Here is a 21849-nt window from a genome sequence, read left to right on the forward strand (position 1 = left end):
ATGCGATTCTTGCAGTATGTTATTTGATTAATCGTATGCCTATGTCTGTTCTTGATGATCAGTCTCCTCATTATGTTCTGTTTCCTTCGAGTAATTTATTTTCTTTACCTCTATGTACTTTTGGTTGTGTCTCGTTTGTTCAACAGTCGTCTCCTGATTTTGATAAATTTGATCCCCGTTCGGTGAAGTGTGTATTTCTGGGTTACTCTCGTACCTAAAAAGGTTATCGTTACTATGATCCTTCAACCCGTCGTGTTTATGTCAGTGCAGATATTGCATTTTTTTGATTCTATGTCATATTTTATAGATCCAGTACGTTATGATGATCTTTTGTTTGCTCTTCCTCTTCTCGTGGTTAATTTATCTCCCACTATTTCATTTCCACTAAGTTATGTTCGTAGAAAGCAACTGACAACTTCAAATCCTCATCCTCTTCTAGATGCCAACACTTTACCATTGTCTTCATAATCTACAGATCAGGTATCTAGTAGTTCTTTTGATTTTGATCTTCCTATTGCACAAAGGAAAGGCACTCGTCATTGTTCTAAGCACCCCATTTCTAAGTTTGTTTCTTTATGTCATCTGTCTGCTTTGTATCGTGGTTTCGTTTCTGCTCTTTTTTCTATGTCTATTAGTAGAAGTATACAGGATGTTTTGTCTCATTCAAGTTGGAGACAGGCTATGGAGGTTGAGATGGATACTCTTCATCACAATGGTACTTGGGAGTTAGTGTCCTTACTTGCTGGTATACGCACTGTTAGTAGTTGTTGGGTGTATGTGGTGAAGTATTTGCCTGATGGGTCTGTTGAGCGATTGAAGGCCCGCCTTGTGGCCAAAGGCTATACTCAGACTTATAGTGTGGACTACTTAGAAATTTTTTCTCCTGTGGTAAAAATGACTTCTATTCGTATTGTCATCTCCCTTGCTGTCCACTTTCAGTGGCCCTTATGTCAATTGGATGTTAAGAATGCATTTTTGAATGGTGATTTGGAGGAGGACGTGTACATGGAGCAACCTCCTAGTTTTGTTGTTTAGGGGGAGTCTAACATGGTGTGTAAGTTGAAAATGGCCATTTATGGCCTAAAACAGTCTCTACGAGCTTAGTTGGGGAGATTCAGTGAGGTAGTAGTTCAATTTGGGTTGAAAAAGTGTCAGACAAATTATTCGCTTAAGTTCTTCAGGGACTATCATTCTGGTAATTTACGTTGATGATATAGTCATCATAGGTGATGACACTAATGGAATAGAGGAGCTGAAAGTTTTTCTTTAGACATAGTTTCTGACAAAAGATCTTGGCAAGTTGCGTTATTTCTTAGGGATAGAAATTGTGAGATCTAGGAAAAGTATTAACTTGACTCAAAGAAAGTATGTTCTTGATTTGCTTGATGGGGCAGGTATGTTGAGAAGTAAACCTATGAACACTCCAATGGACCCTAATTCAAAGTTGATAGTAAACAGTGGAGAGTTGTTTGATGATCTAGGGAAATACAGAAGACTAATTGGTAAACTCAATTATTTGACTATCATTTGTTCAGAAATTTCTTTTGCAGTAAGTGTAGTGAATCAATTTATGGAAAAGCCAAGGGTTCCACATTGGGAAGCTATTATTCGGATATAGATATCTGTATCATAATCCCAATAAGTATAGGGAATTTGTTGATTGGTGGGAGATTTGACATATTTGCATGTCCAGAAAGAGTCTCCCCAATCTTGGTCTACTATTATTTTTTGGATTTTGATCTTTGAATAGGCAATTTGTCCATCTTGATCAAAATTGTGAGAAATAATGGCGTTTTGAGTTTGGGAGAGAATGGCTTCGTAAAATTTTGATGAAAGATTGGGTTTGGGATTAAAAAGGTTATTTCCGAGAAATAGTTGCTTTTGAATATGTCCTCTTCATCCAAAATATCAAAGGTTCCCACTCATGGTTTATCCAATTTTGTCAAAATTTTAATAAATAAATTCCTTATTTGTTCTTTAATCAATGGTGGCAAAATTATGGCTCAATTTCAGAAATCCTCCCTTTCGAACAAGTCACTCTCCTTGAAGAATTTGTTAACGATAACAAATTCAAAATTGAAGATTTGCACTACCAAAATATGCTATTCTTCGCTCATACTAAATATCCATGGATACTTAGATGGAATCATTCAAAAGAAATTCTTGATAGCTTTCCAACCTTTTTCAAAAATGTTTATGTCAAATAGTAGGATAAATATGACCAAACCAAAGCAGCAGAATCATCTTCTCAAAAAAACTCGCCTTTGAAGATTTCACAATCAAATTTCCCAACTTTACCAAAAGCTCATACTAAATCATCTTCGAGAACTTATGCTCATGCAGCTGCTTCAACAACGGCTACTCCAACAACTTCTCCAGCAAAAGTTTCAGCTCAAGATTTCTTAATAGTAATAGAACAGATGCAAAAGATTTCAAAAGAACTCAAAAGCCTCAAAGATACTATGTCAAATTGCGGGTCTGTTCCTGCAAAATCTTCTTCCTCCAACAGTCCCTTTGAAAACGATGATGGAGATGTAGAACAATTTTTGTTCTAAATCAAAATTTGTACAAAATAATATTATACAGGTGTGCTACTATAATATGTATAATACAGGTGTGCTACAAATATAATATAGGCGTGCTACTATCAAAAGTCTTCTCAAAAGCAGTCAACAGGTCAAAAGAAGAATGAATTATTATGTACTAGCAAAAGTAATGTCGGTATGTCGGTTTGTCTGTACATGGTCAGTCTGTCGGTCAAATCAGTCTGATCCATGTGTAATCCTCACATGACTCCATTTTGTAAGATTCTATCTTATCTCCTTGTTGAGAAATTCGATCTTATCCATCTATCCACCTTTTTCCCTGATCCTAATCCAACTCTCATAGGACAAACATCAAAAGTATTAACCAAAGAACCAGAGAAATTCACAAAAATAAAAAATCCTTTTCATTTACAAGAAGGTTTAACCCCAATAGAGACTTCTGCTTCATTTATTGATGAGATAACAAAGAGAATTCAAGGAAATTTAAAAATAAACGTATTAACAGAATCAAAAGAAAACATTTCTGAAACCCTCTCAAATAATAATGATTCGTCTAAATCTGAATCACAACTATCTAGTAACAATGAAAAAACCCTTTAAATAAACAAACTAAAAAAATCAAAAAATCCTAGAACATCATACTCTAGGCCAAATTACTATAATAAACAAAGAAATTATTATAGAAGACCAACACCTGTTGATCTTCAATTTGAAGAAAAAATAAACCCAACCAAACACTACAATGGAAATGAAATATATGAATGGAATATAGATGGACAAACAGACTATCAAATAAGGAACACCATATCTCAAATGATAGTCTTCGGAAATGCTTGTCAAAAATATAATTTAGGAATAGAACATATGACTCTAGTTGTTGCAGGAGGATTTACAGGTCAATTATACGGATGGTGGAATAATATGCTAAGCCAAACAGAAAGAGATGAAATTATAAAACACGTCAAATTAAATGAAAATGGAGAACCAGAACTAGACGATAAGGGAAAAGAACAACCTGATGGGTTCTTAACCCTTATATCAACAAATTTTCTTCATTTTAATGGGAGGTTAGACGAAATGGGACAAAAGGATAGAGAAATTCTAATGAATCTAAAATGCCCAACCTTAACAGATTTCAGATGGTATAAAGATGTTTATTTATCTAAATTATACTCTCTAAGTACGGGTTGTGATGATGTGTTTTGGAAAGAGAAATTTCTATCAGGCTTACCCAAATTATTTGCAGACAAAGTAAGAAAAAGCCTAAAATATAATGATACAGATACCATAGATTATCGATATTATTCATTCGGAATGTTAATACAAAGGATTAATATGGTTGGACTAAAGCTCTGTTCAGAATTAAAACTCAAAAAACAAATAGAAAAACAAAAATCTCGAAGAGAATTAGGAGATTTCTGCTATCAATTTGGAAAAGAAATGTTTAGGGCACCTTCACAAAAAATAAGTAAAAGTCCAACAAAATCTACCAGATTTAAAAGAAATCTGACACAAAATACCCAATCATTCTATAAGAAATTTCTGAAAAGAAGTTCATAAACAAAAGAAAAAATCGAGAAAGACTCTAAACCCATTATTTGCTACAAATGTGGAAAACCTGGTCATAAAGCCAACAGGTGTCATCTAAAAACCTTTAAGAAAAAAGTAAATGAATTAAAAATATCTCTCTCCTTTGAAGAAGAAGAAATTTGCTCCTCTTCAGAAAATGAGTGTGAATGCCCATGGCATCTAGATTCTATCTCATCCAACTCCTCTTCCATAAATATGCTTCAAATTAATGTCCTAACGGAAAACGAAAAACTAATGCTAAAACTATTAGATGAGATCCCTGATAAAAACCAAAGAAATCAACATTTGATTCAAATAATGGAAAATATAAAAAATCAAGGGTCAAAAGATAAGCCAGAATTAGAGAAAAGACCAAATGTTTTTACCTCATTCCAGGCTTACTCCTTAAAAGATGTTTTCTCAAAGGTAAACAAAATAGGAACAAAAGAATCTAACTCAAACCTTACTCTCTCTAATCTACAACATCAGATTAATCAATTAAAAAAAGAAATTAACTTTTTAAGAGAACAAATATCTTTTGACATTCCACCCGAACCAGAAAAACAATCAGATACAGAAGAACAAACCAATGAATTCCTTAATACAATTACTCATTATAAATACCAAAAATGGTACACCACAATAACTATAAAAAATAAAAAAATTTCAAAAAAATTCATTGCCTTAATAGACTCTGGTGCAGATTTAAACTGCATCCAAGAAGGACTAATTCCCATATCGTATTGTGAACCTACAAACATATCCTTAATAACAGCAAATGGAAAGCAAATGACCATCAAATACAAAGTAACAGACGCTTACGTCTGTAAAAAAAAAATTTGTATACCAGTACCCTTTCTTATTGTTCCTAACCTACAACAAGAAGCAATCTTAGGAAATCCTTTTTTAAATCAAATACAATCTTTTATAATGACTCTTGAAGGAATACTCTGTAAAATCGAAGATACTGAATTACTTTTTAATTTTGTAACACCTCCTACTTATGGGCAGGTTGATCTATTAATAAACCTTATAAAATCCAAAGAAAAACAGCTTGTTTTAATAAATAAAGAAAAAGAACTTCAAAAAATAAAACAAGACATTACTAGTAACAAATTACAAACAAAAATAAAACATTTTGAACAAACTTTAATAAGAAATTGCTGCTCTGATGTACCTAATGCATTTTGGTACAGAAAATCTCATCAAGTATCACTACAATATATTCCAAATTTTAATGAAAAAGATATTCCTACAAAAGCTAGACTCATCCAAATGAATTCCAGATATTTGGAATTATGTAAAGAAGAAATCCAAGATCTCCTCAATAAAAAATTAATAAGAAAATCAAAATCACCCTGGAGCTGTGCTGCCTTTTATGTTGAAAACGCAGCAGAATTAAAAAGAGGAGCTCCTAGACTTGTAATAAACTATAAACCTCTTAACAAAGTATTACAATCAATAAGATATCCTGGTCCAAATAAACAAGACCTTATTGATCGTCTAATAGAAGCCAATATCTTTTCAAAATTTGACTTAAAATCAGGTTTTTGGCAAATACAAATAAAAAATGATGATAAGTACAAAACAACATTCACTGTTCCTTTCGGACATTACGAATGGAACGTAATGCCATTTGGATAAAAAAACGCTCCAGTGAATTTCAAAATATGATGAACGATATATTCTCAAAATTTTCAAAATTTGTCTTAGTTTATACAGATGATATATTAATATTTTCTCAAAACATAGATTCTCATTGGAAACATCTCTATATATTTAAGAAAGCAATCCTACAAAATGGACTAGTCCTTTCCCAAAGAAAAATTTAACTATTTCAAACGAAAATCCAATTTCTAGGATTCTCTTTAGAAAATAAAACTTACACCCCAGTAAATCGTGTCATTCAATTTGCTGAGAAATTTCCTGATGAAATAACAGATAGAAAACAATTGCAGAGATTTTTAGGATGTCTTAATTATGTTCTCAATTTTATACAAAATCTAAAAGCAGAACGCAAAATTCTTTTCGATTTCTTAAAAACACCAAAGAAAAATAATCCCAAAAAGGTATGGACTACCACTCATACTCAAGCAGTTTAAAAAATTAAACAAACTGTAAAAGTACTACCTTGTCTACATATTCAGAATCCTAAACTACCCAAAATAATTCAAACTGATGCATCCGAAGTAGGATATGGGGGAATATTATTACAAAAAACAGAAAAAGAAGAACAAATAGTATGACATACAACACGAATTTGGAATCCCTGCCAACAAAATTATTCTACAATAAAAAAAGAAATTCTAGCCATTGTTTTGACAATTTTAAAATTTCAAAGTGATATATTAAATCAGAAGTTTTTATTAAAAATAGACTGCAAATCAGCAAAAGATGTTTTAGAAAAGGACGTTAAAAACCTTGCCTTAAAATAGATTTTTGCTAGATGGCAAGCTTTATTTTCAATCTTTGAATTTGATATTGAGTTTATTCCTGGTTCTCAAAACAGTTTTCCTGATTTTTTAACCAGAGAATTCCTTCAAAAGCCACAATGAGCTCTTCCAAAGGTCAACAAAAGTCTAAAGGAAAAGAAAAAATCCCTATAGAAATATCTCCTTTTCATTTTTCTCCAATATCTCCCAAATCCGAATATCTTCACAAGATAAGCCAGGCTTTGTTCTTCTTATCCCAAAAACAATATGAAACTTTATCAATCTCCTACCTTCATCTCCGACCAATCTCGGACCTTCATCTCCGACCTTCACCTTTGACCAATCTCCGACCTTCTTTTCCTACATTTGTCTAGGCTTTGTTCTTCACAAGAGAAGATCAAATTTCTCAACAAGGAGATAAGATAGAATCTTAAAAAATGGAGTCATGTGAGGATTACACATGGATCAGGCTGATTCGACTGATAGACTGACCATGTACAGACAAACCGACATACCGACATTACTTTTGCTAGTACATAATAATTCATTCTTCTTTTGACCTGTTGACTGCTTTTGAGAAGGCTTTTGATAGTAGCACGCCTGTATTATATTTGTAGCACACCTGTGTTATACATATTATAGTAGCACACCTGTATTATACATATTATAGTAGCACACCTGTATAATATTATTTTGTACAGATTTTGATTTAGAACAAAAATTGTTCTGCATCTTCATCATAGTTTTCAAAGGGGCTGTTGGAGGAAGAAGATCTTGCAGTAACAAACCCGCGGCTTGACATAATATCTTTGAGGCTTTTGAGTTCTTTGGAAATCTTTTGCATCTGTTCTATTGCTATTAAGAAATCTTGAGCTGAAACTTTTGCTGGAGAAGTTGTTGGAGTAGCCGTTGTTGAAGCAGCTGCATGAGCATAAGTTCTCGAAGATGATTTAGTATGAGCTTTTGGTAAAGTTGGGAAATTTGATTGTGAAATCTTCAAAGGCGAGTTTTTTTGAGAAGATGATTCTGCTGCTTTGGTTTGGTCATATTTATCCCACTATTTGACATAAACATTTTTGAAAAAGGTTGGAAAGCTATCAAGAATTTCTTTTGAATGATTCCATCTAAGTATCCATGGATATTTAGTATGAGCGAAGAATAGCATATTTTGGTAGTGCAAATCTTCAATTTTGAATTTGTTATCGTTAACAAATTCTTCAAGGAGAGTGACTTGTTCGAAAGGGAGGATTTCTGAAATTGAGCCATAATTTTGCCACCATTGATTAAAGAACAAATAAGGAATTTATTTATTAAAATTTTGACAAAATTGGATAAACCATGGGTGGGAACGTTTGATATTTTGGATGAGGAGGACATATTCCCAAGCATTTTGATAATCCCAATAAAGTATAGGGAATTTGTTGATTGGTGGGAGATTTGACATATTTGCATATCCAGAAAGAGTCTCCCCAATCTTGGTTTGCTATTATTTTTTGGATTTTGATCTTCGAATAGGCAATTTGTCCATCTTGATCAAAATTGTGAGAAATAATGGCGCTTTGACTATCATTTGTCCAGAAATTTCTTTTGCAGTAAGTGTAGTGAATCAATTTATGGAAAAGCCAAGTGTTCCACATTGGGAAGTTGTTATTCGGATCTTTCGATTTCTTAAACGATCTCCAAGATGTGGTTTGTGGTATAAGTCCAAATATCATTTGGACTTGTAGGGTTATTGTGGTGCTGACTAGGCAGGTTCTCCATCTAATAGGAGGTCTACATCTAGGTGTTGCACTTTCTTGGGAGGAAACTTGATTTCCTGGAGAAGCAAAAAAGCAAAATGTGGTTGCAAGGTCTAGTGCAGAGGCAAAATATAAAGCAATGACTCTTATGACATGTGAACTAACATGGGTTAAGAATTTTCTCGGAGAATTGGGTGTTAAGATAGCTACTCCTATGTGATTATATTGTAATAATGTGGTTGCAAGGTACAGTGTTTCATGAGCGGACAAAGCATATTGAGATATATTGTCACTTTATCAGAGACAAGGTTTTGTGTGGGGAAATTAGTACACTGTTAGTAAAGTATGAAGATCAGTTGGCAGATATGTTCACTAAGGCACTTAACTGTAGTCGCCTCAGTCTTATTTGCTCCAAGCTAGATTTACTTGATATTTATGCTCCAGCTTGAGGGGGAGTGTTATTTTTTCTTTAGTTTCTTTTATTTTTGTAGTTTATTTAGTTTATTTTCTTCAGTTTTTTGTTCCAAGTTGGACTTTCCAACTTGAGGGGGAGTGTTATTGGTATGTATAGGATGTGTGGGAACAAATTGGTCTTTTCTAGTTCCACACGTCCCACTTAGTGTAGCCTTAATTCTCTTATATAAAATAAGAGAAGAGGCTCATAGAATATGATTTTGATTTTATTGAGTCTCTTTCAATGCTTCTCCTCTAAATCTCTCTTTCTCTTCTAGACAATAACACCAACCAACTGCTTGTACCTCCCAGTGTCCTAAAAATCTTCTCCCTGTTCAACATCAAGTTTGATAGAAGGATCCACGAGAGTATCAATTAGACGAGACCCCAAAGTGGCTGTCTAAAAAGTCCAACACATACTTGCGTTGACACAGAGTCAGTCCATCCTTGGAACTTGCAACCTTAATCCCAAGGAAATAGCGAAGAAGGCCATAGTAAATATAGTCACTACCAGTGACAATAAAGTCATCCACATATGCAATACGTACAATAGTACTTGAGGTGGAATCCCGAGTAAATATAGAATGATTAGAGGTAGAACATTGAAACCCATACCAAAGCAACGGCATGTCAAACCAAGCACGTGGAGACTATTTCAGTCCATACAATGTTTTCTTCAGTCTACTCACAAGATGTTATTTTCCTCAACTACATAACTTGGGGGTTGATCCATATACACTTCCTCTTGTAAATCTCCATGAATAAATGCATTTTTTATGCCTAGTTGGTAAAGTGGCCAGTTAGAACTTACTACGACAGATAACAAAATTCTAACAGAGTTGAGGCAAGCAACAAGTGAAAATGTTTCACAATAATCTACACCATAAGTCTGAGTATACTCTTTAGCCACCAATCGAGCCTTAAGGCGAACAATCGAGCCATCAAATTGATATTTTACCGTGTACACCAAACGACAACCAACAGTGGTCTTCTTGAAAGGAAGAGTGGTGAGGTCCCAAGTCTGATTCTGATAAAGGACATGCATCTGGTTATCCATAGCTAGTTATCATTCAAAATAAGTTAGAGCCCTACGATAAGTACTAGGAACAAAAATAGTGGACAATGAAAATGTGAAGGAGCAGAAATTAGATGAAAGGTGCTGGAAAGATAAAAAATTAGAAATATGAGGGTGTGGGTGTTGTGGGAGGGGGTGGAATGTCTTCAGGAGAGTTGGGTGATGGTTCGGTTGTGATTAGATCATAGCATACAATTGGGCGATGCTGAGAGGGTTGATAAACCTGCAAACGAGGAGGATAAGACACTAGAAGAGTAACAGTAGGCAAAACTAACTCCCCTGATGAATAAACCAGATCAAAATTGAACTGACGACCCAAGGTGTAGAAAAAATGAGGACAACTAAAAAATGGTGACATCAACACTAGTATAATACTGACGCCTTATAGGATCATAGCAACGATAGTGTTTTTGAGTCCTAAAATAACACAAGAAGATACTTAACAGAACGATGAGACAACTTATCATGGCCAATCTTAAGAATGTGGACGAATGAAACGCACCCAAAGACGCACGGAATAAGAATAAAGGGCTTGACCTTAGGATATAACAAAGAAAAGGGTGCTTGATTACCTAAAATAGGCTTATGAACTCGATTAATGAGGTAACAAGCAATAAGATTGCCATCGGTCCAATAAAGTTTAAGAACAAACATGTTAAACAATATGGTGCGAGTAACATCCAAAAGATGACGAAATTTACGTTTAATGATGCCATTCTGTTGGGAGGTATGTGGACAAGTAGTTTGATGGATAATACCATGGTCTCTGTAGAAATTAGACAAACAATTTTGGGTATATTCAAGGGTATTGTCAGAACAATTTTTTTTAACATTAACGTTCAAACTGAACAAATAACTCATTATAAAAAACTAAGAAAATTTTGGATAATTCTAAATAATCTTTCATTAAAACAAACAAAGTCATTCTAGAATAATCATCCACAAAAATGACAAAATAATAAAAATTAGAAGTACTTTTTATTCTTACCGGACCTCAAATGTCCGAATGGACTACATAAAAAGACAGACTCAATTGATGACTTTCTAGACTAAGAGGAAAATTACTACAATGATGCTTGCCTAACTGACAAGCCTTACATTCTAATTCTCAATGTGTAAACAACTTGACGCAACTTTTGCAACAACGGGTGACCCAAGTGATAATATCACTGTAGAAGAGAGGCGAAAACACTCAAAGCATGAATCGGTTCATCACAGTCCAAAAAATAGAGCCCATTCTGTTCATGCCCTGAACCAATCACTTCGTCCTGAGGTCTTAAAAAACACAAGACGTAGGAGAAAAGGTTGTATAACAATTTAGTGATTTTGTTAGCTGACTTACTTATAGAGGATTAAAAGAAAATTCTGGAACAAATAAAATAGAAGTGATTCATGGAATTAGTAGGGTAAAGATCACCAATAACAGGGTGAGGAGAATCATCAGCTAAAACAATGAGATCTTAATGAGTGATAATTAGAAAAATGGAGATACTAGACGTGTGAGTACTAGCACCAGTGTCAATAACAAGGAAGATGAATGGATCGAGTAATTACACAAGCAGAATTACCTGTACTGTGACCATAGTGGTTGTGGGAGCAGATGAAGGTGAGGGTAGACCTGACAACTTCTGAAAGATTTGGCTAAGTTGAGCAGTAAAATTGTCCTGAGACTCAGAATCAATAATCGGGGGTTTAGAAGCAGATGGTTGAGTGAAAGATGCGGAGGATGTATCAACAGATACATTGTGGGCATAGTCAAGATGTTTCCATTCATCCCAACAATAATCCTCGTTATGCCCTGTCTTACCATAATAGTTGCATTTCCAATTTAACCTATTAGTACCACAGCCAGAAACAATACCACCACCACGATTACCACTACGACCACCATTGTGAGTACTACCGCATCCATTACGAGGAGTTTCACGAGTACCATCACTGGTGATTAAGGCAAATGACTCCTTAAGAGGAGTTGAGTGCATAGGGGAGACTCTCTGAAGGCGAGAATATGCATTCGCTGCAGTGGGAAGCCGTTCAACAAAAATTTGATCCTTGAAGACATTGTACTCTTGAGTTAAGATTGTAAAACAATATGCAACTTGAAACTCTTCCCGTTGGCATTGTTGAACTTTCAAATCAGTGCTCAGAGGTTGATAGAGCAATAGTTCTTCCCACATACCTTTCAGATTGTTATAATGTCCATTCAGGGGTTTATCACCCTATTTTGTAGTGAACATGCGTTCAAACAACTCAAACGCCCTAGTCACATTACTATCTTGAGAGTACATCTTTGCAAGAGAGCTCTAGATCTTCTTTGCAATATCAAGGAATTGGACATTGGAAGCCATAGATGGTTCCATGTTTAACCAAAGTCAGGTTATAACCAATGAATTCTCAATCCATCCATCTTCATAGTTCTTTGAATCCTCAGGAGGAGGATCTTCGACAAGGTAATTTGCTTTCTTGGCTCATAAGAACACCTTTATAGCATGGGACCAAGAATGGTAGTTATTTACATTCAATCCTATCGAAGTAATTTGCTTAGTTGAAGAAGAACTGCGTTCATCCATTAGAACAACGACGAAGAGGAGCAAACGAACAACGAGGGAGGCAACAACTGGTGTAAAGGACACATAAGAGAAGGGCCAAAACAATTGACCTGGATACCACCCACCCCAATTAAACCCTCTAAAATGTATGGAAAAACAACACCACGCGGCCCCAAAACTCAGTCGCAACCAATCACAAGCACACAATCATGCCGCCCTAGATACACATCTAGGGTTTATCTTGCAACACCACAATGAACCGAAGTTCTTTTAACCACAAAACTGTAGAAATAAGGGTTTAAAACCCCAAAAAAAGGAAGAGAAAAAAAAAGCTAGTAAGAAAACAAAAAACCTAGAGAAAGTAGTAGAGGAGGAGAAAGAGAGAAGAAGAAAATTAGAGAGAGCGCCAAACATAGCAACAACTATATGGTATGACCTCTCTTCTCTATATATTATATTCAACTAATAAAAAGTATGTGGGGCCCACATACATAACGTAAGGTGGGCCCTATTACATAAATGCCCACCATGAGTTTAGAAAAGCACTAGGGGCTGTTGACAACACACACGAACAGAATTCTAATAGTATTTACATGGATCAAAATGCGAAGTCCCATCCAAGATTCTTATTTCTTAAATACATGGGACTTGTTAGAATCTAAAAATCAAGTCAGCTACTTGAGCTCTGCAAAGCTTTCATATGCTAGATCCACACATGGTGATGGTTATTGAGACATTGAACTAGTACGAAGCTTTAACATGGTTGATGTATGATCGTGCTTCTGATTCTTCACAGTGATTTATGTTTGATCACTTTAGAAAACGATGATCGTGTCTTTGATCAAACTCTTTGCGTGCCCCTTTTCAACACTCAGTTTTCAAATCCCAAAACCTTCTCTTTGTTAGCTTGAAATTTCATCATGCTGTTTACTAAGGTTCTCTTTTTCAGTTTGTTTTGATATGTAATAAATTGATATTGAAGTACAAAAGGGAAGAGGAATACAAGTTAGTGAGCAAGGCCCATTATCAACTTGAAAACCCGAATAAACTAGTGATTCCAACAAAAATCTCTTTCCACCTAAGCACATAATTTTCAAATGATGTGCCTTGATCAAGATAGGACCAGTAGTAGATCACAGATTAACTTTTATTTCATATAACTTAATCAAGGTCCTGATCTTGTCAGGAAATATTCTATTGTTCTTTTTTTTTTTCAAATGACCCAACAAGTTTTGAGAGAAGCATTCTTCAAAGATTTCGATGAGAGAGCCTCTGAAAAACCACTTTGGAAAAGGCCACTGATCCAACATTATATAGAATGCTTGGACATGTGTAAAGCGAGTGGAGAGTCCGTTCACCATCTTCTTATTCATTGTGATTTGCCTTTTGGTGTTTGGTCTCACTTCTTTTCGTTGTTTAAGGTCTTTTAGTGTCTCCCCAACTTGATTACTTCTCTTCTTTTTAGTTGGAAGTCTCCTTTTTCTGGCCGATTAAAGGTTTTGTGGAAGGTCACTCCCTTTGCAATTTGTCGGGGCTTGTGGAAAGAAAGGAATGGCGCCCTTTTGATGGCAAGGGGGAGTTTGTAATTTGTGCTTGTTTCTTTGAGGACTCCTCGTCCTCTTTTCAATAAATTTTCACTTACCAAAAACAAAAGTCAACCCGCAAAAAAAAGTTTAAGGGATTCGCCAACTCATCAATGTACTTCAAAATGAAGCAAATGTTGTTAACGATCTTCTTCCTATTTTTCGAACGACTCAGCTATTAAAATTTTATTGACCTATGTCCATACGAAAACTATGACCTTAGATGTAGCTGTGAACACAACACCCCCCCTCCTCCGATATGGAAAAGAACAATTCCCCAAGGAAGCACTCACTGAATATAAATATTTCACTTCGCATCGCGTCCAAAAGAATCCACCTTCGATTCATTATTCAATGTGTTTTTTGGACATATTAAAATCTTAGAATTTTATTTATTTGTGATGTAGGACCCTTAGAGGAAACAAGGGTTTTCTAAGGTTTGCGGTTAGGACTTCTAAGGTAAGGGTTAAAGAAATACTAAATGGCTTAAAAATTATTATAATTTCGAAAGAAATTAGAAATAGATATTTTGTTGTTTTAAACAAGTAAAAGGGGAAATAATAAAAAGGTTTTTAGGGTTTCAGGTACACAGTGAAGAATCTAGGGTTTGATAAGAGTAATAACAGTGAAGAATAAGAAGAAGAGATAGATCTACTGGTATCACATCGATATTATCCTGGGAATCACACCTAGGATTTCTAAAGCAAGTTGCATTTTTTTTTTAAATTTATCATATCTACTTAAAAAAATATGAAATAAAGCTCATATAGTGTCACATAATCCAACCCTACCCGTTGCCCTATAAGAAAATAGAAATAATTGAACCACCCATTATGCATAAAAAAAGAAAAAAATAATAGTTAGATATATTAAATATTGCAACTGCATACTATTATTTGCAATACCTAAACTACACATGTGGATCTTCCCACTTCATTATGATCCCACCAAATCAAGGTTTGGGCTTTGATTGTTCAAACTCTTCCTTCACCTCTTGTAAATTTTAAAGGGTTGTGATTGATGCCTATCATTACTTCTCAGCTTGAGAGAACTCGACCCTGAAGAGGGAAAGGAATGAAATGTTTCATAAAAGTTTGGATTGAGGCGTTGGAACTTGTCTGGTTGGATATCACTTAAGTTTCCTCTAAAAATTCTACCTCTATGAGTGGACATAGCTAAACTTGGGCTTGAATACCAAAGTTGATCTAGGACAACTTAGGTTTTATCGATTCTAGGTTTGTTCTTTAGGAAGAGTGGGGGAAGGCTAATTGGGTGAAAAATAAGAAAAAATATAGAAAGTGTATTTGAGAGAAATAGAAGAGTGGGCGTAAAAGTAGGTTTTAATTGAGGATTGGGAAGGTTGAGATCGATTTCAATCAAGGGGTTTGACTGAAATTTAATTCGGTTAGTGTGGAAGTTCAGATCTAGGGTTTGGCAGGGTTTTGAATCAGTTTTACGGTTATGAGCATGTTCAACTAGAATTAGATCAGAAAGTTGCTGATTTAAGATTCTGACAAAATGTAAAACAGATTTGTGAGGAATAGAGACCATACCTTGGATTCACACTAAGAGTTTGGTTTCAAATCACACCAAACAATGGAGAACTCAAAGAAATATGTAAATCTTGTTCAATAAAATTGAGAGAAATCAATTGCAATAGCCATATATATAGGTCCTCACATTTTAGACTCTCTAATCCTAGCAGGATTTAAACTTTGACCTTTATTACCTTAAGATACAAATCCCTTCACAAAGTGATACCCACAATATTTTGGCGATAACTCAAAACACATTGGATTCACAAAATCTTGGGACTCGTTGGAAAGATAATTGAATAACCTTTCAAATGACATACAAATCAACCTAATAAGATAAGTTTTGACCCTCTAAAAGTAAGGGCTAAATAAAAGTGAGAAATAATAAACTTATACTCAAATTGGACTCCTAAAATAATTAAAAAATTACTCAAAACTAGAATGTAATGAACTTAACTAATTTAGAACTAAACCCAACAAAAATATAAATGATAAAAAAAAAAAAATCTGGACCCAAACAAGTTAAAACCAAAATAATTACAAAATTAACATCGGAGCCTGTGACTGTTGGCTTGAATTTGCTTCCTGCATTAATTTATTTATTGTTTTAACTTTTACTTATTCACGAGTCTTACCTAATATACCAAAATGGGTTTAAGATATTGCATCCAGTAATGGGTAGCTTGGCATTAAAAGATAGCCATTGAACAAACTGTTTTTTTTTTTTTTTTCGTATATACTTATTTTTAAATACAATTTTAATGTTGAAAAAGAGACTAAGATTATCTCATGTTCAGAAATGTCAATTCCTGTTACAATTGTTTGATGTTTTTTTCCTTGAAAAGTTGTTTTTTGAACATTTCATAATGTGCTTCTTACTAAGTTGTCCCCAATGCCAAATATGCACGTGGAGCCTATTCCTTTTCATCACTGTTAAGTTTTCCTTATATGCAATTCTTTGTCGTGCATTTTGGAAGTGAGAATTTTGATTATTTATGCAGATTATCTCTAAAAACATATTTAGTATGCATGTCTCAGCTTAATTTTTGTAACAATTATTATGAATTTTCGTTCACAGGAAGCTCAAAGTAATTTGAATAGGGAACCATCATTGAGAAGTGTCCTCTCAGATCCCATATCGTAAGCTGAATTTCACCCCCTTCTGCTATTGTTTCTGTTTTTTTTTCAAAACCTTTCAGGTCGAGGTTTCAGCTTGCTATGCTCGTTGAAGACTTAAGAATGTGAATGTTGATACCACCAGCAGGGCTCAAAAACCTCCTTCACTATCTAATTACTAACTGCTAACTTGTTTGCTTAGCAAAATATATTTCATGAGTTTCTGCAAATGGATTTCATATTCGCTATTTCTTAACATGAGATACTGATGGTAATTACTTCTGAAGAATCTTGGATCTATGTCCAATTGGAGTTTTTGGGAAGGGGAAAAAGACAAGTTTTGAACTTTAGTTATCAATATTCTTTTTATACCAGGGCACAGCTTGCTGAGGAATTTACAAGTAGATTTTCATTTAGGCAGTCAGCCTACAATGTTCATGTGACCCATTTGTGTGAGGGAAAACACATGCATAGGTTAAAGATGATAGGAAGGGGAAATAAACAGGGAAAATTCATAAGTTGACACCCACAAATTCCTTTTTTCAGCATATGTTTACAAGTTCAGGAAGCTTAGAAGAAGAATACGAAATAATTTGGGAAAATTAGAGCACAAGTGGTCAAAATTGAGGTTTAAAATCTTGTTTTGAGGCAATGTTTCTGTCAGGAGAAAATTCGAGACTATTCGACCAAAGCATTCTGAGACATTTTGAGACAAACTAAAACATTCCCGAAACATTCAATCTTTTGGGGTGATTGTGTCATTCCGGTTTTCGTTGAGACATTCCAAGATGGTGCATCTTAAATCATGGTCACAACTTCCCTTAGTTGTTCCACAAACTTTTTACGAAGGAACTTCATTTACTTAAAAAAAAAAGGTGTCCATGTAGAGCACCCATGTTGAACACAAATCGGCATCCTAAAATTCATTAATAATATGCTTTAAGCTATTATTTATTTATCTATTATGTGTATAAGTTTCATATGGTATTAGCTTATCTAAAATTATTCCTATCATGTATTGTATTCTTGCGTTAACTAAACTCTTTTAAAAGATATCTCATAATAGGGAACACATGGATGTCCTGGTTCCACTATACTGTCAAGTTTCAATGATATTTTGGATGAATTATTTTTAATGGTGCTGATGCTAGACTGCTAGGTCTCACCATACAAAATGTGCTCACTCTTATCAATCTCAAGGTCTGAATTTGTAATCCTATCTAGATGAGTTGCTTGATTGAAACTTATCCTATCTGGTTGGCTGGAAATAAAAGGTAGGCTAGAAACAAATCTATTATTGGATAGTTAAACAATCTGATCAACCTGGTTTTGTTTTAAGGTCACTAAATGGTATCTGCTCGTTTACTGGTTCTGGCTTGGCATTTGTCCTTTGCTTGATATAGACTAGATACAGAAGAATTTGAGAATAATTGTGTCAAGTCTCATTGTGAGAGCTTGGCAGGAATTTATATTAATTACCGAGGTCAAATTACAGAAAAGTCCTTATAAATAAGGATTAAATAAAAGACTAGAAAATGACTATATCAACAAACTAAATTATTTCCAATACTCCCCCTCAAGCTGGGGAGAATATATCAACTAAACCCAGCTTGACAAGATGAGAATTAGTGATAGACGGACCAACAGACTTCGTAAGCATATCGGCAAGCTGATCTGAGGAAGGAACGAAGATTGTCTGAAGGTCACCAGATCGAACTTTCTCTCTGAGAAAGTGAATATCAACCTCAATGTGCTTAGTTCTTTCATGAAGAATAGAGTCAGAAGCAAGCATAATAGCAGACTTGTTGTCACATAGTAGAGTAGAAGGACCAGAAACAGGAAAATCCAACTCTGTCAGCAAAGACCGAAGCCAAGTTATTTCACATGTACCAAGGGTCATAGCACGATACTCAGCTTCAGCAAAAAAACGAGATACCACATTCTGTTTCTTACTTTTCCACGAGATAAGATTATTGGCATAAAAGGTAAAAAAACCAGAGGTAGATCTCCTATCTGTAAGAGAGTCAACATAATCAACATCTGTAAAACAAGATAAATGCGGCGAAGCAGTGAAAGAGCAGAAAAGGCCAAGACCAGGACGTGACTTCAGGTAGCGAAGAATACGATAAACTGCATCAAGGTGAGATGTACGCGAAGTATGCATGAATTGGCTGACCACACTAACCGCAAAGGACAAATCCGGTCTAGTATTAGTTAGATAAATCAGACGACCTACAAGTCTCTGATAAGAGGAGGGGTCTGATAAAAGATCACCAGAATCAGTATGAAGACGATGATTCTGATCCATAAGGGAGGAAGTTGGACGACAACCAAGCATCCCAGTGTCTTGAAGAAGATCCAATGTGTATATACGCTGAGACAATGATATACCACGACTAGAGCGAGCCACTTCTATCCCCAAGAAGTACTTGAGTGGACATAAGTCTTTAACTTCAAAAACACGACCTAATAGCGTCTTAACCTTATCGATCCACTGTGCATCATCTCTAGTCACAATGATATCATCTACATAGACCAAAACAATGGTGCAACAACCATCTACTCCTCGACGAACAAAGCAAGTATGATCTGAGTGACATTTAGAAAACTCCAGAGAAAGAATAACCTCAGAAAAACACTGAAACCAAGCTCGCGGGGACTGTTTCGGATAATACAGAGACTTAAGAAGACGGCATACCTTCCCAGAATACTCCCCGTGAAGATGAAACCCTGGAGGAGGGTCCATATAAATAACCTCAGTCAAATCACCATTCAGAAAGGCATTTTTTACATCAAGTTGGTGAAGTGGCCAAGAGTTACACGCAGCGAGGGATATAAGAAGACGAACAGTGGAGAGTTTGGCGACAGGAGCAAAAGTGGCACCAAAATCTTTCCCTGGGGTTTGTGTAAATCCCTTAGCAACAAGTCGCACCTTATACCGATCAACCGTACCATCTGCGAGATATTTCACTGTGAAGACCCATTTACAACCAACAGTCCGCGCCCCAGACAGAAGAAAAACAAGTTCCCAGGTATTATTGGTTTGCAAAGCATCCATTTCCGCAGTTATAGCTTTTGTCCACTGTAGGTCTCTTAATGCCTCTGAGACAGATCGAGGAACTCGAATAGAATCGGTTGCGGTAAGGTAGGCCTGATAAGAGGAAGAAAGATCCTGATAGGAAACAAACTGGACAATAAGATGATCAGTAACACACTGTCGCTTACCTTTGTGTAGGGCAATAGGTAAGTGAGTCAGAAATAGACGGAAGAAGAACAGGTATATGTGTGGAGGTAGAAGAAGGTATACCTGAATCCAAGGAGGAGGTTGGCAAAGGTGTAGAGGGGTGAGTGTGACTGCAACGAGTGTAGACCTGAAGCTGCGGCGAAGGCGGAGGAAAAATTGGGAAAGGTAGCACAATAGGAAAGGAATCTTGCAAAGTAGAAATAGCATGATATAATGGAACATTTTCAAAGAAGGTAACATCAAGAGTGTGGATGATACGACGAGAAACTAGATCATAACATTGATACCCCTTTGACATAGAAGAATAACCCAAAAAGATGCATCGAATGGCTTTGTCATCCAATTTTGTACGATTGGGGGTCTTGTCCTGAACAAAACACGTGCACCCAAAGACACGAGGTGTAATAGGAAAAAGAATGCTATCAGGTTGAAGGACATGAAGGGGCACCTGCCCTCCCAAGGTGCGACTTGGAACACGATTAAGCAGAAAAGCCGCAGTAAGGACTGCCATATTCCAAAATGACTTTAGAACATGCATTCCGCGAATAAGACAACGGACAATATTCATGAGGTGGCGATTCTTGCGTTCCGCCACCCCGTTCTGTTCAGGAGTATAAGGGCAAGTCAACTGGTGAAGCATACCATGCTCATGAAGATGGGAACGAATCCCATCAGATATATATTCACCCCCATTATCAGACCGAAGTGATTTAACAGTGATATTGTATTGAGTCTGAATCATTTTAAGAAAGTTAACAAAAATTGGAAGCACCTCAGAGCGTGAACGCATCAAATAAACCCATGTGCAATGAGAGTAATCATCTATAAAGGTAATATAATAGCGATGACCATTAAAAGCAGTAACAGGGGAAGGTCTCCACACATCAGAATGAACTAAATCAAATATTGCATTAGATCGATGCATACGTGGAATATAAGATGTACGTGTGTGTTTAGAAAGTTCACACACAGAACATTGAAATTTATGTCCACTACAAGCAATTTTTAAAGTAGGAAATAAAGAACACAAATGTTGAAAATTGGCATGTCCTAAGCGAGCATGCCATAAATCTAGAGTATGTGATGTAAAAATGTGACTGCCAGACGATGGAAGTACAGAAGCCGGAGCAGCACTAGGCTGAGATCCAAACACGTACAGTCCATCCCTCTCATACCCCTTGCCAAAAATCCTCTTCGAAGTCAAGTCATGAAAAATGCAATGAGTAGGAAAAAATGTTATTGAGCAATTATGAGATTTAGTAATACTGCTAACAGACAAAAGATTAAGAGATAGGTTAGGGACATGAAGTACAGAATCAAGGGAAAGCCCAGAGAATAAAGAAATGGTACCCTTACTGTGGATAGGTGTAAGAGATCCATCAGCAAGGCGAACTTCTCTATGGGTGGTGAAAAAAGTAGAAGAAGTAAAGTGGCTAGACTCACCGGTCATGTGATCAGAGGCACCAGAATCAATAACCCATGTTAGAGGAGCAAGGCTAGACTGAGTGACATTGAATGCAGAAGATGTACCTGGAGGTGTAATACCCGAGGCCGCCGTCGAAGAAGGTTTAGTGTGAGCTTGAAACTGATCCCGGACAATAGTGGCAATCTGAGTCTGTAACTGTTGCAAGTCAATCGTGCTAAGTGAAGATGGATCAGTAGATGAAGACTCCACTGTAGCAGCACGAGGAGCAGTCTGTCCCAAAGATGAAATGGAGGAAGATCGTGGTATCAGATGAGGATAGAGCTGAAAGCAACGAGCCTTCTCATGACCAGTCTTCCCACAATGACTACAAGTAAGGTCACTCCCCTTACCACGACCACGGCTACCACGGCCACAATTCCATGATCCAGGGGTACGGTGGTCAGAGAAACTCGAGTTGGCAACTAAAGCCATCTGATCTGTAGCTAGAGCAGAAAGAATGCCAGGGGTCTGAGTCTGAGGAGGAATACGGCGGCGACGTTCATCACTGTCAATGGTCACAAATATCTCAAACAAAGACGGTAA

General features: G+C 35.9%; 1 protein-coding gene across 10 annotated transcripts in view; it reads left to right on the plus strand.

Annotated features, from left to right (window-relative positions):
* The window catches only part of LOC147401653 (uncharacterized), a 46933-nt gene that overhangs the window by 15989 nt on the left and 9095 nt on the right, over positions 1-21849 (plus strand). For all 10 annotated transcript variants that reach the window (XM_086443005.1, XM_086443009.1, XM_086443011.1 and 7 more), the window contains one exon: positions 16560-16621. In XM_086443005.1, the coding sequence (XP_086299131.1) occupies positions 16560-16621 (62 nt within the window). The remainder of the gene's footprint in view (positions 1-16559; positions 16622-21849) is intronic.

This window comes from Akebia trifoliata, chromosome 5, assembly GCF_017979445.1.
Source record: "Akebia trifoliata isolate Shusen 1 chromosome 5, ASM1797944v1, whole genome shotgun sequence".
Taxonomy (NCBI): domain Eukaryota; kingdom Viridiplantae; phylum Streptophyta; class Magnoliopsida; order Ranunculales; family Lardizabalaceae; genus Akebia; species Akebia trifoliata.